This window comes from Oncorhynchus mykiss, chromosome 2 (assembly GCF_057628025.1).
Source record: "Oncorhynchus mykiss isolate SJ-2025 chromosome 2, ASM5762802v1, whole genome shotgun sequence".
NCBI classification, from domain to species: Eukaryota; Metazoa; Chordata; class Actinopteri; order Salmoniformes; family Salmonidae; genus Oncorhynchus; species Oncorhynchus mykiss.
In genome coordinates, this window is record NC_143023.1 from 20,184,920 (window position 1) to 20,209,816 (window position 24,897).

General features: G+C 45.0%; 1 protein-coding gene across 6 annotated transcripts in view; it reads left to right on the forward strand.

Moving 5' to 3' along the window:
* The window catches only part of LOC110509768 (protein capicua homolog), a 62,181-nt gene extending 37,531 nt beyond the window's left edge, over positions 1–24,650 (forward strand). The window contains exons 1-20 of one of the 6 annotated variants that reach the window (XM_090192106.1): positions 1,847–4,465; positions 4,999–5,148; positions 5,316–5,484; positions 9,689–9,800; positions 9,966–10,148; positions 10,267–10,405; positions 10,589–10,767; positions 10,929–11,067; positions 11,409–11,506; positions 11,666–12,623; positions 12,733–12,866; positions 13,088–13,248; positions 13,690–13,880; positions 14,801–15,343; positions 15,430–15,764; positions 15,949–16,106; positions 16,261–16,412; positions 16,540–16,674; positions 20,774–20,938; positions 22,382–24,650. In XM_090192106.1, coding sequence (XP_090048232.1) covers positions 4,414–4,465; positions 4,999–5,148; positions 5,316–5,484; positions 9,689–9,800; positions 9,966–10,148; positions 10,267–10,405; positions 10,589–10,767; positions 10,929–11,067; positions 11,409–11,506; positions 11,666–12,623; positions 12,733–12,866; positions 13,088–13,248; positions 13,690–13,880; positions 14,801–15,343; positions 15,430–15,764; positions 15,949–16,106; positions 16,261–16,412; positions 16,540–16,674; positions 20,774–20,938; positions 22,382–22,650 — 4,422 coding nt within the window. In that variant the 5' untranslated portion in view covers positions 1,847–4,413 and the 3' untranslated portion in view covers positions 22,651–24,650. Of the gene's footprint in view, positions 1–1,846; positions 4,466–4,998; positions 5,149–5,315; positions 5,485–9,688; positions 9,801–9,965; positions 10,149–10,266; positions 10,406–10,588; positions 10,768–10,928; positions 11,068–11,408; positions 11,507–11,665; positions 12,624–12,732; positions 12,867–13,087; positions 13,249–13,689; positions 13,881–14,800; positions 15,344–15,429; positions 15,765–15,948; positions 16,107–16,260; positions 16,413–16,539; positions 16,675–16,821; positions 16,905–20,773; positions 20,939–22,381 lie in introns of those variants that run through there. The other 5 variants (XM_090192109.1, XM_036941535.2, XM_036941553.2 and 2 more) reach the window with 5 other exon arrangements.
* The last annotated feature ends 247 nt before the right edge of the window (positions 24,651–24,897 follow it).

Below are 24,897 nucleotides of genomic sequence, written 5' to 3' on the forward strand. Positions count from 1 at the left end.
GTGATCATAGCCCTTGCTAGTTTGATTGTCAAATCAAATCAATTTAATTAGCCCTTCGTACATCAGCTGATATCTCAAAGTGCTGTACAGAAACCCAGCCTAAAACCCCAAACAGCAAGCAATGCAGGTGTAGAAGCACGGTGGCTAGGAAAAACTCCCTAGAAAGGCCAAAACCTAGGAAGAAACCTAGAGAGGAACCAGGCTATGTGGGGTGGCCAGTCCTCTTCTGGCTGTGCCGGGTGGAGATTATAACAGAACATGGCCAAGATGTTCAAATGTTCATAAATGACCAGCATGGTCAAATAAGAATAATCACAGACAGAACATTTGAAACTGGAGGTGGACTGGGGACACCAAGGAGTCATCATGTCAGGTAGTCCCGAGGCATGGTCCTAGGGCTCAGGTCCTCCGAGAGAGAGAAAGAAAGAGAGAATTAGAGAGAGCATACTTAAATTCACACAGGACACCGGATAGGACAGGAGAAGTACTCCAGATATAACAAACTGACCCTAGCCCCCCGACACATAAACTACTGCAGCATAAATACTGGAGGCTGAGACAGGAGGGGTCAGGAAACACTGTGGCCCCATCCGATGACACCCCCGGACAGGGCCAAACAGGAAGGATATAACCCCACCCACTTTGCCAAAGCCCAGCCCCCACACCACTAGAGGGATATCGTCAACCACCAACTTACCATCCTGAGACAAGGCCAAGTATAACCCACAAAGATCTCCGCCACGGCCAACCCAGACAGGAAGATCACATCAGTGACTCAACCCACTCAAGTGACACACCCCTCCTAGGGACGGTATGAAAGAGCCCTATTGGCATTCCAGCCTTAGTTACATTTGTCCGTTTTTGTCCAAAATATTCAGTCATTGAAACTGAAACAGTGCTTCCCGAATGGAGGCAGCAAACAATGTACCAGGCCAGCTGTGATTTACAACCTGATAGCAATATTTTTTGGACTACCAAGAAGTGTATTGGTGAATTCTAATCATGCATTCAACTGCATCCATCTATTCTGGCAACAATGCCATAGTATACCTCATGGGATGTTGAGTCAAATAATACCTATTTTTAAAACATTTTATAAAAGTTGTTTTTTGTAGCATAAACTTGGAATTTATTTTATTTGTATTTTTAACTGATACTATTGTCTGTTTGTTTCATATCTGCAAAGTAGTTAAAACACTTGTCATTTGCACTTTAACCCCACTGCTAACCTTGCCTAACCCTAACCTTAAATTAAGACCAAAAAGCACATTTTTGTTTTCATACATTTTTACTAAATTGCCAATTTGACTTTGTGGCTGTTCTATCTAGTGGAAACTGCTTCACAGCTCCACTTCAAAGTTTGATTTCTAGAGCGCCCGCTGTGCAGATGGAAGAACTTGGTACTGCATGTGTTTTTTTAAACTATCCTTATTTAAACTTCTGTCAAGCGATGTGTTGTCCTCCATCCGAGTGTCTCTGTTCGATTTGCTTGCTCTGCAATCAATCTTGCATACTACCTAAAATAGACCAATGGAGATGGGACATGGGCGGGATTATGTAAAGTAATTATTGCGGTATGATTCAGGTTGGGGAACTTGGGCTTTGTAGCCAATAAATTAACGCCAGATACGTAACGGTTGGATTGAATAACATAAGAGCCAATACGAAGTCATGTTCCAATTTTATGTCTTTTTTTAGGAGCTCTATTTCAGTGCAGCGATCAGTGACTGACCGATGAGATTTGCATATGACTGACATTCCAGTGTATATTTGAACCAATCAGCGGTCACGGCGGTGGGATGACAGGTGGCTGCCTTGACCAATGGCGGAGCTTAGATGTAGAGAAAGGGCGGGGCACGGAGGGGCGAGGTTGACACACTGAAAGAGCGAGAGGGGGCAGCCTAGTTTACAACAAGAGGGAGGGGAAAAGAAAGAAAGGGCCAGACGAAGCCAGAGAGGAGAAATTGTGGAGAAGAGAGTTGAGCTAAAGTGAGGAGACGTTATGATACGTTAACTTTTCTACTACAAATACCTGCCGAGCTGACGGACAAGAGTGGGCGCGCGCGAAGTGACCTGCTGCAGGCGGAGATCGCACCGGACCTCGAGCTGCTATTTCTATATAAAGCCCACGATTCCACGGATCTGTGTCAGAGCATCTCCAGCTGGTCTCTAGCTTCGGTTTCCTGCCTTTGAGCTCAATTCTGTCGTTTTCTTTGGTCCAAGGGGAGCAGCAACCAACATAGAACAGTGCTCTGGTCTCGCCCCACTTTCTGTCATTGGGGTCCGAGTTATCATCATCGCTGCTGCTCATGACAGCGTTGGAGTGAAATACTTCTGCTAACTATATTTTCAGTCGATTATCTTTTTGAGACGTTGATAGATACGAGGTAGGGGTGTGTGCGGGAGCCGACTGAGCCCAAGGTGGTGTTTAAAACATATATATTAACGTTAGTGGGGGTAGCGCATTGGTGGCTAGCTTGCAAAAACAATGGGTCTTTGGATTTAACCAGCAACTGGAGAGCCAGTGGGATATGGGTGAATGCACCAGTTTTACGCACACCTGCATGTGATCCGCCTTGTGTGGTAGAAAGTTAATTGATGGTGAATACGATTTCACGTTGCTTCACATTTGAATATGAGTTGGTGCCAAAGCAATAGAATATCAATGTTGGATGCTGACAGTAACCATACGGCTAAACAGGCAGGTAGCTAACGGTTTTGGGAGTAAAAAATGCAGGCGTATTCAGACAGGTTTTTAGTAAATTTAGCTACCATCTTATAGATCTAGTACTCGGCAGTCATTGTTCCTCAAATAAGTGGTTTCATGGTGTGAAGAAAAACAACAATAGTAACAGACATATGTTGTGTAAAGGAAGGGTAGTGACATGAGGACAATAATTGCGTTTCTTTGACTGCTTTCTGTTTCTGTTCTGCGGGTGCAGGGCCAGGGGCGTTACGGAGGGTACGGTGTTATTTGGACCGGTGCACTTGAGGCTCGGGTTGCCTTCTCGAGTTGAACCTGTCGGCTGTATTTTGAAGTAACACAGGTTATTTTACGTGCTTCTTCGCCTGCAATGCTTGCTGTTTGGGGTTTTAGGCTGGGTTTCTGTACAGCACTTTGAGATATCAGCTGATGTACGACGGGCTATATAAATTTGATTTGATACTTGCGTCAATGTAGACTGCAATAAACCCATCTGTGGTGGCCAGCTAACGCAAGATAAACAATTGGGGTTGTCACTTGTCCTCCAAACTTCAGCAAGAACATCCAAAGTAAAAGCATGATGTTGCTGAGCATAGCCTGTACTGGAGTTTATGGATGGCAAATAGCTGCTGCTAGCCTGTGTTCATTCAACTAACTAGTAGTTGTGTATAACTTTACACACGGTCCGATGCATACGCAATTGATTGATAGATTCAGGCATACAAATCCCTTCAATAAACAAATCTAGCAGGATGATGAATTTGATAGCTTTGTCATTTTGAGCATTTGCATAACAAAAAGCTAGCCAGATAGCCAGCTTGCTATCCACTGCTAGCAATTCATGTTAGTGTCGTCCAAGCTAGCTGTCAGACATTCTTGGTCGACCACATGCAATAACTCGAATACTCCGGAGATCGTTTCTGCCCTAAACAATTTACTAGCCTTTCGTACCATTTGTACATTGCTAAACTGAAGCGAGTACGTGTAGAGACAAGTTGAACATGGCCGCGAGGATAGCGTATGTCTCGGACTGATGTGCCAATTTACTCCGTGGATGAGGGTGAGGCCTAGTTAACTTACTCATGACCGCAGCACTCCAGTAATGTAAACAAACAGACGAGGGTACATCAGGGGTTATTAGATCAAGAGGAACACATACATCTCCGATGATATTTAACATATTGTCCCATCTGTATCCTGTTGCAACTTGTGACTACTGACTAGTTGGCAATCCATTTTACATTGTGCTATTCCCCGTATTTTATGTTCTGCACTGGGGAAATATAATTGTTATCGTCAATGCGCGGGAATAAATAGGCTGCTCGCAGAGAATGCGGAATTCTGAAAATATGAAAGCGTGAGCTGGTCTCATGTTGTTGACCGATACGCCCGGGACTTCATTTTAATCAGAAATCAACATTTACAGATATCTGTGCGCCACGGGATAAATCATAATAGCAGTGCGTCTATTGCAGTGAACGTTGTGCGTGATGACCGCAATCTGAAGATAAGCGTCAGATACAGGCACCATCGAGCACTGTTGCTTTCTTGTTTCATCGATGGAGTTGCCATCCACTATACGATCTTGGATCACTGATGGATGTTTGAACACATGGATTTTTATCTGACATTGTAAAGGGACGTTTTCAAGGACCCTTTTTAATTGACTCTCGTTTTTAGAAAAACACAATAAAGGACCCTTTTCAACCATGTATTCATCAGAAAGCCCTCAATACCTCCGTCAAGGACTGAGCATGTTTGGTCAGTCATGGTCATTTACTACCTCTGTGTGTTTTTCATATTTGTCTCCAGCACCATTTTGTGTATTGTAGCATTATGAATTTACAGTGTGATATAAATGGTATATACAGGTCTTTCTCATTGCTGATTGATGCTCACATAGATCAGCTACCTGCTGGTGAGTTTCCAGAGGTGTCCCATATGGGGAGCAGCAACAGCCATGATTATATACCTAAGGCTAATTGGTTAAGCCAGTGGGCCACTGGTTCTGCGAAGATGGGCCTTTGATAGTCACTTCTTGACCATACTAGAAAAGTGTTAATATTGTCAAAAATAAACTATTAGCAAGTGTATGGGCTAACAACGCTATGTTTCCCAAATCTGGAAATAGAATCTTCTTTATATGAAAGTTGAGATTGTTTATCGGATGTTGAGATTTTATAAAAATATGTTTGGGCTAGCTCACTATGAGTGTATTGTCTGGACATATTGTGAGTCCATAAACCGTTATGAAAGGAGTAGACCTAACCATTTCTTTGTATTTTTTTTTAAAGTCTGGACCAACGTGGAACCCCGGTCAGTTCCTGTGTTTCCCTGGCATTCATTGGTCCCTTTCCTGGCACCAACCCAATCAGATGCCTCTACTCAGTCTGGTGAGGGCCAACAACCAATCAATCATCCCCAAGCTGCCAGTCTGAAAACAGGTAGGTTGTTAGTTAAATTCTACCCAAATCCCAGCAAGATTGCAATTTCTACCATGATTTCAAACACATGAAACATAATAATTACGTAACACAAACATTGGAATTACCAGATAACTATCAGAGATTTGAATCATTGTGAAAATACCCCCTTTTCCTGTCTTTCTCAGAGTCTCAGGGGGGTGCAGTGCTGCTACAGGAGGCCAATGAGGACCCCCCCACCCTGGAGAGAGGACCCACAAGGCCAACTCCCTCCACAGATGACCTGACCCCAGAGAGGGAGAGAGAGGCCGAAAGAGAGAGGCCAGACAGTGAGACTGAGAGTGATGTGGATGACCCGTAAGTGTGTGCGTGCGTGACTGCATGTGGACACTAGGGCTGACCCCAATTAGTCGATTGTTTGGTGGTTAGGCTGTTGGTCAACTAAGATTTTTTTTTTGTTGAGCTGTAGCAAATATATACAGTACCAGTCAAAAGTTTGGACACACCTACTCATTCTGGTGTTTTTCTTTATTTTTACTATTTTTTACATTGTAAGACAAGTGTGCAAAGCTGTCATCAAGGGGAAGGGTGGCTACTTTGAAGAATTTCAAATCTAAAATATATTTAGATTCGTTTAACACTTTTTGGTTACTACATGATTCCACGTGTTATTTCATAGTTTTGATGTCTTCACTATTATTCTACAATGTAGAAAATAGTAAAAATAAAGAAAAACCCTTGAATGATAAGGTGTCCAAACCTTTGACTGGTACTGTATATATTTATTTATTAAATATGAGACACTTGTCTGATCTAATCCATTGCGGAGGATGGCACAGTCCAAGAGGAAGGGGAGTGTGGCTAGGATGCATAATGCACGTCTCTCCAGAATGTGCGGTCTCCCCCCAATTTGTACCTGATTACGCATAGAAGTAGGACTATAGGCTACCTTGCCTGTGCTCAAATGTAGGCCAATTTTAAGGGTCTGATAGTATTTCTTATTGGCTTAACGCACCACCACTAATGGGCTGTGGAGCTTCTCAAAGTAATGTTTTCTTCACTTCAAGCAAACAGTCTGTTATTACATCCGTTGAGAATGACAATAGTCCTCAATGTATTTCAAATATCTTTTCAGCTGTCTCCAGCTCTCTCCCTTTCGATAACCACTCAGCGTGAAAGGGAAAAATATCATGCTCTAATCCCGATGAGCTCTTGTAGCCTACAGTCTGTTCCGAGCTCACTGGAGCAAAACTGAGGGCCCAGAATATTTTATACAATGTTGCAAGTTTGTTAGCATGAGCTTTGGGCTGACACAAGTTGATACAGTGTTTCAAGTTCCTTGCAGACAGGCAATGTGTAGCCAATGTGATTTATAGGATATTTATTTTTATAATGTTATTTTCTACCTGTAGGCTGTATTGTTTTTATTTGTTGGCTTTATATGTAGGCTATTTTTACAATAGTAGTACTCGAGACCACATTTTGAGTGTTTCGGTCTTCTCTACATTTTGGATACATTTGTACTCGGTCTTGACTCTGTCTTGGACAGTGCGGACTCATAATTTCTTCCCAGAGTAAAAAACTCATAATTATCAGCTTCCATTCAGTCAGCACATATAACTGCTTCTCCAGGCCAAATATACACACTCCTTTTCTGAAACATGAATATCTTAACAGCCTTTTTATCTATTATAGACATGTTTGCGCAGTGGTGAACCTATAGGCCTCCAGTGTGTGACAGGTTACAGTGGTGAACCTATAGGTCTTCAGTGTGTGACAGGTTAGTACAGTGGTGAACCTATAGGTCTTCAGTGTGTAACAGGTTAGTACAGTGGTGAACCTATAGGCCTCCAGTGTGTGACAGATTACAGTGGTGAACCTATAGGTCTTCAGTGTGAGACAGGTTAGTACAGTGGTGAACCTATAGGTCTTCAGTGTGTGACAGGTTAGTACAGTGGTGAACCTATAGGTCTTCAGTGTGTAACAGGTTAGTACAGTGGTGAACCTATAGGCCTCCAGTGTGTGACAGGTTACAGTGGTGAACCTATAGGTCTTCAGTGTGTAACAGGTTAGTACAGTGGTGAACCTATAGGTCTTCAGTGTGTAACAGGTTAGTACAGTGGTGAACCTATAGGTCTTCAGTGTGTAACAGGTTAGTACAGTGGTGAACCTATAGGTCTTCAGTGTGTAACAGGTTAGTACAGTGGTGAACCTATAGGCCTCCAGTGTGTGACAGATTACAGTGGTGAACCTATAGGTCTTCAGTGTGTGACAGGTTAGTACAGTGGTGAACCTGTAGGTCTTCAGTGTGTGACAGGTTAGTACAGTGGTGAACCTATAGGTCTTCAGTGTGTGACAGGTTTGTGATTCTGAAAGGACCGTAATACCAGCGCACTGTAGGAGAGTGCACTTTTTGTAAAACACAAAGTGCCAGTGGTGTAGGGTATACGCAGGTACAGTATAAGAGGTACAGGTACAGTGGACAAAATCGCAAAGCACGTGAAATACACTGCGTGGGTCCGCATGTGCCATCACACGCATGTTGATTTTGTCCATCCACACTAGACATGATCAGGACACGCAGGTTGAATTATCAAAACAAACTCTGAAGCAACTATATTAATTTGGTGATAGGTCGAAAAGCATTAAACATTCATGCCAATTTGGCTTGCTGTTGCTAGCTAATTTGTCCTGGGATATAAACATTGGCTTGTTATTTGACCTGAAATGCACAAGGTCCTCTACTCTGACAATTATTCCACAGATAGAAGGGTAAACAGTGTTAGTTTCTGGTAATCTCTCCTCCGTCAGGCTTCTTCTTTGGAGTTTATATGGCAGTTAGCAACCATTGCTGCCACCAACTGGACAGGAGTGTGGACCTCAGATCATCTTTCAATCACTCAAGTGGGTTTAGGCTCCTAAAATCCAATGAGGAGATGGGAGAGCCGGGACTTGCGGCGCGTCAAGCATCACAAATAGAACCAAGTTCTATTTTAGCGCCTGACTACGCAGACGCTTGTGAACAGTTTAGACGCAATGATTGAATAACATGTATGTGTACATTTCTTTTAAGTGAGTGGTGTGGTCAGTTAGACTATTTTTGGTATTCTTTCAATATTAAAAAATGTGTGATTTTGAGAGTGAAAAAAACATTGAATAACATCGGCTTATTCACACAGGGTGCCTTCCCTTCTCTGGGCGGCCTGTTTGGGAACTTTTTTGGCAAAATTAGAATATACCAACTTCTCCAGGACCACTACATAGGGCCGATGGAAAGACAGCAGTCACACACAGCATGATGTTAAAGGACAAACAGTCCATAAACTCAGGCATAAGTCAGTAGGTCCCAATCACAAGAATACAAAAACACAACCATTAAGTGTTTCCCAATCTAAATGTACAACTATTACTTCAAGGTACAAATAACATTGACCTAAAGTGGAACTGATAGCGTTTTAACTACTTTGCACATATGAAACAGACAATCATAATATCAGTCAAAAATATCAAATTCCCAGTTTATGCTACAAAACCAACTTTATAAGATTTTTTTTAAACAGGTTATATTTGACCCATTGTTCCATGACATACACTAAGGCATTGTTGGCAGAATAGATGGATGCTTAAGTGAGCTTAAAGGGAAAGGGGATACCTAGTCAGTTGTGCAACTGAATGTATTCAACTGAAATGTGTCTTCTGCATTTAACCCAACCCCTCTGAATCAACATCCACATCACGCATCAGACAAGCGTAATGCATATAGTTTATTTTATAGATGCGTTTTAAAATTTAGACCAGTTAATTGGTCGAAAGAACAGACGACTTTTGATCAGGCAAGATTTTTGGGGGGCAGGGACAGGCCTAGTAGAGTGAGTGGCTCCACGCGTCCACTGTGAAGTTTTAGTATACTCCTAGTCCTACATGTAGAGCAGAATGTTATTTGAACAACGAGGTGAGGAACAAAAGCATCCATCTCTGTGCTTTATTACTAGCCATATGAATGGCTATATGAATACAAGCTAAATGAATATACAGGGTGGCAGGTAGCGTAGTGGTTAGTGTTGGTCCAGTAACCAAAAGGTTGCTGGTTTGAATACCCGAGCCAACAAGGTGAAAGATTTGTCGATGTGCCCTTGAGCAAGGCACTTAACCCTTATTAGTTCCAGGGGCACCGTACTACACCGTACTACTATGGCTGACCCTGTAAAACAACACAATTTCACTGCACCTATCCTGTGTGTTTGACAATAACAATAACTCAAAAGAATGGCAGTGGCCAGGCTGCTGCTGTCCATTGACTGTCATGAGCTGTCTGCTGAATCCACCGAAATGTCTCTGGGGAGTGGAGCCACTTTCCCTGCTCTGTGTGTGTGAAAGAGTGACAGTTTTATTCAAATTTCTCTCCTAAGACCTACTCCTGCTAAGAGTTGTTAAAAAAAAAAATATATATATATATGTTCCATGTTTGCTACAGAGGTATGATGGTGAGTGAGATGTACATGGTTTTGGTCAGATATATCTGATGTTGTCATGGTTCTGTCTCCACCTGTCTGTCTCTCAGGTTCTTCCCCAGTGTTCTTCCTGAGCCGCCCTTGTCTGTGACTCCTGTGAAGAGACGCACTCAGTCCCTCAGCGCCCTGCCCAAAGATGGGGACAAAATCAGCCCTAACAAGGTAACCTCTCACCTGTCTCTCGCTCACTCATTTTCTCAATTAATCTCTTACCTTGTCATACATTCCGTTCCTCATTTAATCACATTGTTAAAAGAGGAGCATCCCTGGCAAGGCGCTCTGGCTTTCTCTCACCCTCTCATCTAATCATTCTTTCCTCCCTCTCAGAGGGAGAAGGACCACATCAGGCGGCCAATGAACGCGTTCATGATCTTCAGTAAGCGTCATCGAGCGCTGGTGCACCAGAGGCACCCCAACCAGGACAACCGCACGGTTAGCAAGATCCTGGGCGAGTGGTGGTATGCCCTGGGGCCCAAAGAGAAGCAGAAATATCACGACCTCGCCTTCCAGGTGTTACACACACACACACACACACCAATTTAGTGCAATGGTTTAGTTTGACCTGACTAAGCAGCCAAAAAATTAATGTATTTTGTTTGCTCATCCTCTCTCTCTCCCTCTTTCTCAGGTGAAGGAGGCCCACTTTAAGGCCCACCCAGACTGGAAGTGGTGCAACAAAGACAGGAAGAAGTCTAGTTCTGATGGCAGAGGGCTCCCGGGGCCGGGGGGCAAAGACATTAGAGAAAGGAGCATGTCTGAGACTACCGGTGAGTCACACACTGCTGCTCAAAACACCCAAATAAGAGATAACAGAAAGGAAGAGATGGTCATTTGATTGCCAAGGTTTCTTCTGAGCTCTGTCATCACTAAAACATTATGATTGAATATCTATCTCTCTCTCCTCTCGCTATGCTCCACTGTCTCTCTCCCCCTTACTTTCTCTCTCTCAGAGCCCCATGGTGTGGAGCTCAAAGGGGTGGGGCCTGGCCTGCTGGGTGTGTCTGAGCGGAATCCAGGGGAGGGGCATGTAGGTCAGCTACCCCGCCCCCGAGCCTTCTCCCAGAGTGCCGTGCACAGCCTGGAGAGGAGTGAGAGGGGCAACACACAGGCCCTGGCCGAACTGTCACAGGTAAGGCCATGCTACATAATGTTGTTTCCACTACAGCCACTTTACTCAAATGATAAACAGGTTTCTTAGTTTGGTGTGTCAATTTTGACTCGTCCCTCTCATCCATAACTTTGTTGTTTTATATCTGGCTCCCTCTCCTCCTCTTCCTCCTCCTCTCTCAGATGTGTGGGGATGGTGGTGGCCAGTTTTCGGGGCGCGCCCAGACCCTGTCCCGGTCTCAGAGGGGGGTCAGTGAGGACATGACCAGTGATGAGGAACGCATGGTCATCTGTGAAGAGGAGGGAGACGACGACGTCATTGGTGAGAAACTAAACTGCTGTGACATCTCAACAACGCAACAATTATAAGCTTATTTTGGGCTAAGCCCCTGTAAACATGTAAAACTCAGGTTATTACACTGCTGGGAAACACAATACTACTGGTAGCTCTTTCCCATAATGACATCATCTTAATTGGACAGTTTGAGAAATTCTATTCAAAAGACCTTTATTGCCCCCTACGGGATATCTGGTCACAGGAAATTCCACACAAACGATTCCCAGACATGCATATTACGTATATAATATACTGGCAGAGAAAGTTAGAAATGGGTGTTTATGCACATAAACCATGAGTACCCTCACTCCCCTTTCCCCCTACAGAGGACCCGTACCCTGCCAGCTCCATAGACCTGAAGTGTAAGGAGAGAGTGACGGACAGCGACAGTGACAACGCCTCTGGGAACGAGAGCGATCGCAAGGTAAGTCTCTTCCTTTATCAAGGCTAGATTGAGTTACAGTTGTCTGACTGATCATGTTGTTGATATAGTACCATTATTTAGAGAAGTGGAACATGTTTTAGTCCTTCTGCTTTTCACCCTGCTACAGACATTTAGTTGTTTCTCTTTCTGTCTCTGCAGCGTGTCTTTGCTCCAGTGATCTGCTCTTCCTCCTCGCAGCCCACCCCCCACGGACGCTCCGTCTCTCTCTCCTCCTACCCTTCCAAACGCTACGATGAGGAGAGAGGAGGGGGGCTCTCAGACCGCAGGAGAAAGAGAGGAATAGAGGGAGGAGCTGGTGATGGAGGAGGAGTGGCATCCCTCTCTCTTTCCCTGTCCTCCTCAGGCCACTCTGTCATCTCCAGCCCCGGAGGCCCAGTTCCTTCTGCCCTTGCCCCCCTTGGCCTGTCTCCTCTCCTCGGGTTGGGGGCTGTCAGAGTGGCCTCTACAGTGGTGACCAACGTGGTTCGTCCGGTCGTGAGCACGCCAGTCCCCATCGCTAGTAAACCCCGAGACGGAGCAGCTTCATCCATTCCTCACCCACCAGACAGGAGGTCTCTCCCATTGCAACAGGCGCAGCTTCTGATTGACTCCGGAGCAGGAAGCGGAGGGCCTGGTTACTACTCCTCATCGTCACCCAATCCCATAGGTGCAGGGGCAGGTCCAGGGGGGCTAGTGACCAGCTTGGTGTTCCCGGGGCACAGCCAGTCCACCGTCCAGCTCATCAGTCCCTCCCCCAATCCGTCCTCCCACCACCAGCTGCCCCCCACCGCCCCTGTCTCTGCCCCAACACACAACCACACCAACGGCCCCCTGCCCCTCTCCCTGCTCCAGCCCCAGTTCCTCTCCTCGTCATCTCTGGCATCCCCCGGGGGCAAAGCCATCACACAGGTCCAATACATCCTGCCCACCCTATCAGCCAGCTCCAATCACAAGAGCCCCTCCCCTCAGCTGCACAACCTGCCGAACAGTATCTTCAACCTGCCCACAGCTCCGCCCACCCACATGTCCATAGCCAATGGGAAGCAGGTGGGGCTAGGCTCGCTGATGGGATACGCCTCCAGCCCAGCCGTGGGAGTGGTCAGCCCGGGAGCCAGAGGTGAGGGGGGGGGAAGAATCGTACACCAAAACGTTAATAAATGGAGAACTGTGACACTGTTTTCAAAAAAGGCTTAACCTTATCCATATTTATCTCTTTCACTCTTTAGTGCAATCCCAGTCCCCAGTCCTACAGGGCAAGATGCTGCTTCCCATGGCAACAGTGAGGACGTCCCCTGCTCAGCAGTACCCCCTCGTGGCTCCACCTCTTCCTGTCCAGAATGGAGCTCAAGCAGGAAGCAAGGTAAGCAGTGTTACCATGGTGATGACAGCCAGACCAAGACATTGAGATTTCAGTAGGTTTATTCTGTATCCCAGGGCTGTCAGAGCCCCAACATGACCATTCTTACTAGTCTTTGTAATCATAGAATAATCTAACTAATTACACTTGCAGTTACCCCAGGTGAATGACTAAATACACATATATCTTCTCACTCTTTCTCCATCTCTTTTTCTCTCTGATAGATCTTCCAGATCGCTCCCATGCCTGTTGTCCAATCCCAGCTCCAGCAAGGCGGGGCAGGGCATCCTGGGAGCCCTTTTCCCATTACCATGGGAACGGCTACAGTGTTGCACCAAGGTTCTTCCCCATCTCAGACTGTGCTGCTGCCGCCCCCACCAACCAGGTAGGAGGACACAGACCAACTCAATCTAACAGTGCACTATTAGCGCTGCTGCCCTACCATAATACATAACACAATGGTTTTGGAAGAACTGCAGCTCTTGTGTTGTGTGTTAGTCATTCTGCTCTGTTGCTGCTGCTGGCCCAGGCTGCCTCTTCCTCTGCAGTGCCTGCTGCCTGCCTGCCGCCCCCTCACTGCCTCTCAGCTCCACCACACAGACACACTCATCTACTGTTCCGTCACCCACTGACCCCCACTGCACCATTTCTCTCCTCTCTCCTCCTTTCATCATTGTTCATGTTCTATTTTCCTTTTTTTTTGTCTCTCTCTCCTCCTTCACTGCCTGTTTCATCTATCATATTCTCTCTCTCACTCATACACACTTTCTCTTTCCCTCTTCACCTTAACTTCTCTCTTTTCTCTCTCTCTCTCCACCACTCACAGGATCACCTATGTCCAGTCCATGCCAGGAGTCCCCTCTGCTCTGCCTCTGGTCTCCACAACAACAGGCTCCTCCTCCCCTCAGCAGGCCCAGCCCACCCCTGGATCTGCATATGTTTCGTCGCCCCTAGCGACGCTGGGCTTTACAGCCATAGCCTCCCCTGGACAGAACCTAGTCCAACCCCTCATCACAGGTCAGTAGAGCTCTGCTACCCGAGCCCGTCGGGCCCTGACATTATACATCAGATTAGGGCCGGGTAGGGCTCCTGTATAACTCAATTGATCACTAACATTTTGAAGCTGAGCCATTTGCTCGTGCTCTGCTGCGAAGTACAGTCATGTCTGACTAAGATCATAACATGGTGTCAGACATGCTTCAACCTCGTCCAATATAAAGCAGGAGAGATTATTTAACTGAAAATAAGAATGTCCCTTGAGTTTTGTGGTAGTATAGAGTCTCATGTCTCGTCATTGAGCAGAGCAGCCCAAGCAAAGCAGTTACTATGGATACTCATATACCCAGAGCCTCCATGAGCAGAATGACCAATAGAGAGGAGCAGCTAATGGATTAACTAACGGAGGGCATTATTTCAGGTTTCGGACAGGGCTGGGCAGGGCCTGGCTTTAAATTTGCCAGATGCAATCAGGCCTGGGTAGGGCATGGGTTTGGCTCAGGCATAAAATGCATGCCCGTGCAGGGCTCTACAGGTCAGTGCATCCACTTGAAGGACATCTAGAATAAGATGGATACTGGATGGCTGCCGTTTTGCTCCAACCTCATTATGCTTGTTTACTTTATCATGTTCTTCTTATTTCTTATTTTCCATCTTGTGTGCTTTAGTTCCACCTTGTTAGTTTTAGTATTACATTGTTATTGATTATTGCAGTGTTGGGGTTAGCGCTGGCAAGAAATGCCTTTCACTGTACTTGTGCATGTGACATTCAAACTTGAAACTATATTGCACTTTTTAAGTTCCCTGTGAACTGCAACAAGAAACCTCCCCTCAGTTTTGAGAACAGGAGCAAAACCTTTAGGTTAGAGGAAACAGGTTATCACACTCTGGCTGTACACTCTGGCCATTGAAGGGTGTTAACTCTTTCTCTCTCTCTCCAGGTCAGCCTCCCCTTCAGGCCCCAGTCCAGTCCCCTACCTGCCCCTCCCTCCCCTCTGGCCCAGCCTCTGCTTCAGGGGGACAGATAATCACCGCCATCTACCCCCCTACCAGTGTCACCATGGCAACTGGGGTGGTCTCCATGGCTACCGGGCCACCCAGCATGGTGTACACAGTCTCCAGCTCCTCCAGTCTGTCCACCCACATCCTGCCCAAATACACATTCGCCCCCACCACCCCCACCACACACACTCACACACACACCCAGCTCCAGTCAGACAGACAAACAGACAGGCATGTGGGGGAGAGACCCACGGACAGAACGTCTCACTCTCAGTCAGAGAAAGCGGCAGACAGACTAGCGGAGACGCAGCCTGAGCTACAGGCGTACGGACAGACGGACAGGCCAACCCTCACGCAGGCGGACAGACAGACGGAGAGGGAAGCCCAGACCTTCAATAAAAGCAGCAGCTTAGTGGCGCCCCCAAGTGGCTCCTCATTGTCACTGCGGCCCTGCAGCCCCCCCCTGCCCTCTCACACTTCCAGTAAGTCTAAGGTGCCCTCTTTGTTTTTCGAACACAGATCTAATGCTTAACAAATGCAAGTATATGAGAACTTATACATATTTCAGCAGGCAGTGCACCAGGCACCCCCAAACATCCCCAGCTCCCAGTGAGAACCCCTCAGAAAATCAAAGCCACAGTTGCTAACATCCCGGTGGGCAGCTACGAGGGAGGAGGCCGAGGAAAGGAGAGGGAGAAGAACCGAGAGAGGGAAAGGGAGAAAGAAAGAGAGAACACTGGGGCCAACAGTCGTTTTTCCTTTGAGCTGGAGCGTCCTGTGGAGTCGACGTCCCCCTCCCAACACACACACACTGCTGAGGAGCCCCCCTCTGACAGACCGCCTGAGGGACACGACCCTGGGGACAACACTGACACATGCAGCACAGAGGCCAGCAACAAGGAGGTGAGAGAGAGCTGGAGAGATTGACCTGATGGATTGTTTTATTTTTTCTTCTCAATAATCAGAGAATGCAAATGAGATCACATTCATAGAAAATAACATTTCTGATTTTACACCCTGTGTCCCAAAATGAAACCCTCCCAGCATACTGTATTATTAAACTTGTTCTCCTCTCTGCCCCATACAGTCAGGGTGGAAGGACTCTGTCCCCTCATCACCCCTGCCCCCTCCCTTGGGTACAGACCCTGCCCTGCCACCTCCCCAGAGCGACAAAGACGCCCCTCCTCCCAAGAAGGTGAAGGCCCGCCCCCCGCCACTCAAAAGGACCTTTGACTCTGTGGACAAGTGAGTTACCCTGAGTATAGACATGCCATCTATCAATTTATAAAATATGTTTGTTAGTGAGTATCCCTGAGTCATCCTGACACTTCAAAGGGTTCAGGTACCTTACTCATGTGTTTCTCTCCTTTCTCTCCCTCCATCCCCCTCTTTCTCCCAGGGTGTTGTCGGAGGTGTATTTTGAGGAGCGTTTTGCTCAGCTACCGGAGTTCAGGCCAGAGGAGGTGCTGCCCTCCCCCACCCTGCAGAGCCTGGCCACCTCCCCCCGCGCCATTCTGGGCAGCTACCGCCGCAAGAGGAAAAACTCCACAGGTGAGAGAGAGAGAGAGAGATTTCTCTCTTACATTTTCTGTTGCATAACATTTTGCTACGGTGTGCGCCACTGAAGTAGAGGGATCTGCGAATTGTCTGTGTCTTTCTCATCCCCTCTTCTGTCCAGACCTGGACTCGTCCACAGAGGACCCTGTGTCTCCGAAGAGGAGGAGCAGAAGGCGCTCCAGCTGCAGCTCGGAGCCCAGCACACCCAAGAGTGCCGCCAAGTGTGAGGGAGACGTCTTCACCTTCGACCGACCAGGTAGAAACACACAGACATGCTCACACCCTCATTGTAAGGTTTATTCATGTACAGTGCCTTCGGAGAGTATTCAGACCCTTGACTTTTTCCACATTTTGTTACGTTACAGCTTTATTCTAAAATGTTTGAAATATGTTTTTTTTTCAGCACTCTCCACACAATACCTCAGAATGACAAAGCGAAAACAGGTTTTCAGATTTTTTTTATTTATATAAGTATTCAGACCCTTTGCTTTGATACTCAAAATTTAGCTCAGGTGCATCCTGTTTTCATTGATCATCCTTGAGATGTTTCAACAACTACTTTTGAGTTCACCTGTGGTAAATTTAAATTCATTGGACATGATTTGGAAAGGCACACACATCTATATAAGTCCCACAGTTGGCAGTGTATGTCAGAGCAAAAACCAAGCCATGAGGTTGAAGAAATTGGCCTTAGAGATCAGAGACAGGATTATGTTGAGGCATAGATCTGGGGAAGGGTAGCAAAACATTTCTGCAGCATTGAAGGTCCCCAAGAACACAGTGGCCTCCATCATTCGTAAATGGAAGAAGTTTGGAACCACCAAGACCGCCCGGCCAAACTGAGAAATCGGGGGAGAAGGGCCTTGGTCAGGGAGGTGATCAAGAACCCGATGGTCACTCTGACAGAGCTCCAGCGTTCCTCTATGGAGATGGCAGTTGTCCTTCTGGAAGGGTCTATCTCTGCAGCACTCCACCAATCAGGCCTTTTATGGTAGAGTGGCCAGACGGAATCCTCTCCTCAGTAAAAGGCACATGACAGCCCGCTTGGAGTTTGCCAAAAAGCAGCTAAATACTCTCAATGACAAGCAAGATTCTCTGGTCTGATAAAACCAAGATTGAACTCTTTGGCCTGAATGCCAAGCGTCACGTCTGGAGGAAACCTGGCACCATCCCTACGGTGAAGCGCAGTGGTGGCAGCATCATGTTGTGGGGATGTTTTTAGCGGCAGGGACTGGGAGACTAGTTAGGATCGAGGCAAAGATGGTTTGTAATTCTATGAATCTTATCCAGTTGATTAACTCACCCACTCGTCCAAATCTTAAATGCCCAGATAAATCTACCATGATTGATTTGATATTGACAAATGTTCCACATAATTATTCTGCGGTTGGTGTTTTTTGTAAGGATATAAGTGACCATTGTGCTGTTGTTGCTGTTAGAAATACTAAGGTTCCAAAGACAAACCACTTTTTATTCGTAAGAGAAATGTGAAGTGTTTTAATGAGCAGGCTTTCTTTCATGATTTGTTTTATTTTGACTGGAGCAGATTGAGCTTATCCCTGATGTGGAAACTGCCTGGAAATTCTTTCATGGTAGTTTTTCCCAAATAGTAAACAAACATGCCCCATTCCGCAGGTTCAGGGTTAAAGGGCGGGATAATCCATGGTTTTCTTCTGAGCTGTCTTGTATTATTCACGACCGTAATCTAGCCTGGGCTAAAGCAAGGAAATCATGTTCTGATGCTGACTGGCTTATTTTTAGGCAGTTACGAACCTGAATGACCCTAGAAAGTTTTGGAAGGCTATTAAGTCTATATCTGGTAACAGTAATGTTAATGAATTACTGTCATGTGTTTTGAAGGACTCTGTTGCTGTATATGACAACTGAAATGCTGAATTGTTTCAATGAGCACTTTGTATCATCTGGTTTGATTCAGCTGTTTGATTCAGTGTCCTCTGTCTCTGTACAACCCTGTGTGAATGAACCAGTGAGAGCTGGTCAAACCTTTAGCTTTTTGCCATTCTCATTGCAGGTGGTACATAAAGTCCCGAAATCCTTAGATCAGAGAAAGCCTGCAGGTCCTGATCTTTTGTATCCCTGCTTTTTAAATCTGTCAGCTGATTTCATAGCTGAACCACTTACATATCTGTTCAATCTAACCCTGGAATGTAATGAAAATCTGGAAATCAGCGTTTGTCCAACCACTTTTAAAAGGGGGAGATCCAACTCTTTTAAATAATTATAGGCCAATCTCAAAGCTGTCACCCCTGGTGAAAATACTTGAAACCCTTGTGAGTGAACAGCTAAAAGTTTTTATTTACTAACTCTATTTTATCAATGTACCAATCGGGCTTCAGGAAGAAGCATAGCACAATTACAGCAGCCAGGAAGGTTTCAAATTATATCACTGAAGCCCTTGACAAAAAATAGCACTGTCTCACTTTTTATTGATCTTTCTAAGGCTTTTGATACAGTTGATCATGCTATACTAAGGCAGAGATTGTCGAGTGTAGGTCTTTCAGAGCATGCAGTTGCATGGTTTGCTGACTATCTGTCTGATAGAACTCAGTGCACTCAATTTGATGGGCTTATGTCTATTAAATTGTCTGTCTTTAATGGTGTGCCCCAAGGCTCTGTACTTGGTCCTCTCTTATTCACTATTTATGATTAATTCATTCATTTTTATGCTGATGATACTGTTATTTAGTGTTGTGCCTCGTCTCTTACAAAAGCTTTCCAGAACATGCAAACTGCTTTTTATACTGTTTAACATACCTTGTGTCAATTGAAGCGTATCCTCAATACTGACAAAACAAAACTAATGGTGTTTTCTAAAGCAAGAAATAGACCTCTGAACCTTTCAACTATTACTACCTGTCAGGGCAAGGAGATTGAGGTTGTAACCTCGTATAAATATCTTGGAATTTTAATTGATCACGGCCTCTCTTTTAAATTGTGTATTCAACAACTTACAAAAAAATGAAGCTGAAATTGGGATTTTATTTTAGGAATTAGGCCTGTTTTTCTTTTGAAGCCAGAAGGAGGCTAGTATCAGCTACATTTATGCCTTTACTAGACTATGGGGATATTTTATATATGAATGCTTCCGCTCAGTGTTTGAGATCAATTGACACTCTTTGCCATGGCACTTTGAGATTTTATTTTAAACTGCCAAACCCTTACGCACCCCTGCACTTTGTATACCAGGGTTGGCTGGCCTTCTCTAGTCACTCGTAGGCTCAGTCACTGGTATACTTTTATTTACAAAGCCATTTTGGGTTTACTACCTTTTTATTTGTGCATTTTTATTGTTCAGAAATGTGGTGGGTACTCTCTTCTTTCGCTGGACTTTATCCTGCTAACTGTTCCAAATGTCCGAACTGAATTTGGTGAAAGGGCTTTTATGTTCTCTGCGCCATCGTCTTGGAACGCCTTACAGAATACTTTTAAACTGGAAGAACTTTTAAATCACTGATGAATGATCTTGAGACTGATTCCCTGACCTGTCAATGTTTTTAATCTACTGGTTTTGATTTTGTTATACTCTAGTGAATTCTATGGTTTTTACTAGATTACTTGTAGTTTTTCATGTTGTTTGTCTGTAATTTTTGTAATGACTTGGTGCTGCCTATCTTGGCCAGGACGCTCTTGAAAAAGAGATTTTAAATCTCAATGAGCCCTTCCTGGTTATATAAAGCTTAAATAAATAAATAAAATAAAAGAACAGAGATTCTTGATGAAAACCTACTCCCGAGCGCTCAGGACCTCAGCCTGGGGCGAAGGTTCACCTTCCAACAGGACAACAACACGAAGCACACAGCCAAGACGACAATGCAGGAGTGGCTTCAGGACAAGTCTCTGAATGTCCTTGAGTGGCCCCGCCAGAGCCCGGACTTGAACCTGATCGAACATGTCTGGAGAGACCTGAAAATAGCTGTGCAGCGACGCTCCCCATCCAACCTGACAGAACTTGAGAGGAATAGGAAAAACTCCACAAATACAGGTGTGCCAAGCTTGTAGTGTCATACCCAAGAAGACTTGAGGCTGTCATCGCTGCCAAAGGTGTTTCAACAAAGTGCTGAGTAAAGTGTCTGAATACTTATGTAAATGTGATATTTTTAAATTGGCAAACATTTCTAAAAAAATCTGTTTTTGCTTTGGCGTTATGGGGTATTGTGTGTAAATTGATGATTTTAGAATAAGGCTGTAATGTAACAAAACTGGAAAAAGTCAAGGGGTCTGAAAACTTTCCAAATGCGCTGTATAATAAACTGATCTTCCAAATCCTAAAATATATGTTCCATGTTTACACAAATGTTTTAAATAAAAGACTAACCAGAGTGTGTGTCTGTCAGCCCCCCCGTCTGTGTGTCCCCCTCCAGGGACAGGTGCTGATGGAGAGGACATCCTGGGGGAGCTGGAGTTTGACAAGGTGCCCTACTCCTCTCTGAGACGCACCCTGGACCAGAGACGAGCCCTCGTCATGCAGCTCTTCCAGGAGCATGGCTTCTTCCCCTCAGGTCAGTACAGACACACATACACACACTTGCATATAGCTTTTTATATACAGTACCTGTCTTTGTTTTTAAAATTTTCTACATTGTAGAATAATAGTGACGACATCAAAACTATGGAATCATGTAGTAACCAAAAAATGGTTAAACAAATCAAAAATTGATTCTTCAAAGTAGCCACCCTTTGCCTTGATGAAAGCTTTGCACACTCTTGGCATTCTCTCAACCAGCTTCACCTGGAATGCTTTTCCAACAGTCTTGAAGGAGTTCCCACATGCTGAGCACTTGTTGGCTGCTTTTCCTTCACTCTGCGGTCCAACTCATCCCAAACCATCTCAATTGGGTTGAGGTTGGGTGATTGTGAAGGCCAGGTCATCTGATGCAGCACTCCCATCACTCTCCTTCTTGGTCAAATAGCCCTTACACAGCCTGGAGGTGTGCTGGGTCATTGTCCTGTTGAAAAACAAATGATAGTCCCACTAAGTGCAAACCAGATGGGATGGCGTATCGCTGCAGAATGCTGTGGTAGCCATGCTGGTTTAGTGTGCCTTGAATTCTAAATAAATTAGACAGTATCACCAGCAAAGCACCATCACACCTCCATGCTTCACGGTGGGAACCACTCATGCGGAGATCATCCGTTCACCTACTCAGCATCTCACAAAGAGAGTGGTTGGAACCAAAAATCTCAAATTTAGACTCATCAGACCAAAGGACAGATTTCCACCGGTCTAATGTCCATTTCTCGTGTTTCTTGGCTCAAGCAAGTCTCTTCTTCTTATTGGTGTCCTTTAGTAGTGGATTCTCTGCAGCAACTCGACCATTAAGGCCTGATTTCACGCCGTCTCGTCTGAAAGGTTGATGTTGAGATGTGTCCTTTACTTCAACTCTGAAGCATTTATTTGGGCTGCCATTTCTGAGGCTGGTAACTCTAATGAACTTCTCCTCTGCAGCAGAGGTAACTCTGGGTCTTCCTTTCCTGCGGCGGTCCTCATGAGAGCCAGTTTCATCATAGCGCTTGATGGGTTTTACGACTGCACTGGAAGTAACTTTCAAAGTTTCCGGATTGACTGACCTTCATGTCTTAAGTAATGATGGACTGTCGTTTTTCTTTGCTTATTTGAGCTGTTCTTGCTATAATATGGACTTGGATTTTTACCAAATAGGGCTATCTTCTATATACCACCCCTACACATTTTTGGTAACTACATAATTCCATATGTGTTATTTCATAGGTTTGATGTCTTCACTATTATTCTACAATGTAGAAAATAGTCAAAATAAAGAAAAACCCTGTAATGAGTAGGTGTCCAAACTTTTGACTGGTACTGTACATAGGCCCTACTCTCACTTTCATTTACAGTGTACACAGTCCTCCCGACCCAGCAAAATAGTTTTTTTTTCTACATTCCTCGTCAATCAACACTTCCTCTCCTGTCCGCTCTCCAGCCCAGGCCACGGCAGCCTTCCAGGCACGCTACTCAGACATCTTCCCCACCAAGGTGTGTCTGCAGCTGAAGATCAGGGAGGTCAGACAGAAGATCATGCAGACTGCCGTCCCCTCTGAGACCAACGAGGCCTCCTCGCTCCCCGGACCGTCTGGCGCCCAATCAGGGGAAGGGACAGGAGGAGGGGCGGAGCCATTGGGAGAGGAGGCGGATCGAGAGAGGGAGGGTAGTCCAGAAGAGCCGAGGGATTCGCAGGAGTCTTCTAGATGAAGGATGCCGACAGGCTGGATTGACCAATCAGCGATGGACCAGTTCCCCAAATCCCGCCTCTTAATTTTGTTGAAGCTACACCCCTCTGTCTGTGTGCGTATCTGGACCGGTCTCTCTCTCTTTCTCCAGAGAGCCAGGTCAGAAAGAGCAAGTGGACGAGACCAAGAGGATGTGTGTTTGCAAAATGTGTCAGAGGTGGAATTGTTTAAAACTTTTTTTAAAAAAGTGTAATTCCCCCTCTCCAAAAAATGACATTTAAAATGCCAGTCACACACACACACACACGGCTGATGAACCCCGAACTCCAATACTCACACTTGAATTAGCACTTTTTTAGTAATATTAATATTATCCCTGTAAGCTTCCATTGATGCCAGTGGACTATAGACTATACAATAACTCTCCAGCTGTTTCCCATTGCCTTGGAGCAGGGCCCATCTTTCAGACTGAATAGCATATCATTTACTGGGACTGTTTGAGGTCATTTATCTCACTCTAACAGGACTGGCTTGTTTTTAAAAATGGAGGGCGTGGGAAGCAAGATCAGTTAATTGGCTGCTGAAGAGGGTCTGGCTCTCAAGTCTCCCATTGGCTAATTTGTTTCTGCTGGACATTAGGGGGCTGGGTCCCCACTGGCTTGAGATGATGCCATTGGATGGAGAGCCCGCACTACCCTGGTGAGGGATCAGAAGGATCCTTGTTTTGTTAGATTTTTCTCTACTTTGATCCATAAAAGCATAACTTCAGGACAGGTCTGTGAGGGGGACAGGAGAGAGTTTAGAACCTCGCCCTCACTTCCCATGATTGGCTACAGAAGATGCCAGTAAAGCGTGCACCAAGCGTTCCTGCTTGTCTGATTCGCTCGCCATGCGGGGAGAAGGAGTCAATGGGCACATCATGGCTTTACATTTCTCACTCGGTCACTTCAACCATGTTTTATCTATTTGTAGACTTCAGTTGAGAACCCAGAGGAGTCAGGCTGACAGGCCTATTACTTCTAATGCCAAGCAGTTTTATTATCTAACTTTCTTTTTTTAAAGACATCAAACTTGTCTTTTTTTTTAATCAAACACATGTAACTTTGCAGTTCATTATGTTATTATTGTATTACTGTTACTTATATTACTCCTCTCATTGTTATAGTGGACCTGATCCTTGCTACGGGCTGGTATCAATGTCATATGATTAGCTCTAGCAACCGGTTTGCATATTTGATGGGACGTTTGAGCGAGATGGTCCTCACCTGTGCCTCTTTCCCTCTCTTTTGTCTTCCCTTTCAACACCCTCAATTCGCCCCAGCAAGGACCTGGGGTGACAAATATTTGTATTAATTTCAATGAGGGATAACAAAAAGAGGGTTGACATTTGTATTCATTTAAGTGTAATAAGTATGTTTTTGGACAACCCTGTATACCGCTCTCTCTCACTCCCCTGCTAGTAAGGTTTGATTCTATAGCCTCCTCCTTCCTCCCTCTTTTCCTTCCGTTCATCCTTCCTTACTGTTCTCTCTAGATCTTTTTTTGGGGTGGGAGGAGATAAGCCTGGAGGGGGCAGGGCAGTATATAGAGTGGTAGGGTATAATATTGGTTGTCTTTGTGCAAGACCTGGTTGTTGTACATATTATTTACTGTAGCCAGGAGACTCACTATAATATTAAGGAACAATGTGTAACTGACTTGTATTGACTTTTAAAAGACGACATTACACAAGGTCAAACTCCAAAAATGGACAAATTATTATTGTTTTACTCCTTGTTTTACTGAGATACAGTTTGCAAGAAACTTAAATTATTCATAAATGTACATCTATCTTTCAGTATACAAATAAATGTTCAAGTTAACATATTTTTCACTAGTTTTTAATGTACACACAGCTGAACCAACAGTTATTGATTAGTTATTATTGTCCAACTATACTGAACAAAAATATAAACGCAACATGTAAAGTGTTGCTCCCATGTTTCATGAACGGAAATAAAATATCCCAGAAATGTTCCAAAAGCTTATTTCTCTAATTTTGTGCACACATTTGTTTTACGTCCCTGTTTGTGAGCATTTCTCCTTTGCCAAGATAATCCATCCACCTGACAGGTGTGGCACATCAAGAAGCTGATGAAACAGCATAATCATTACACAGGTGCACCTTGTGCTGGGGACAAAAGGCCACTCTAAAATGTGCAGTTATGTCACACAACACAATGCCACAGATGTCTCAAATTGAGGGAGAGCGCAATTGGCATGCTGACGG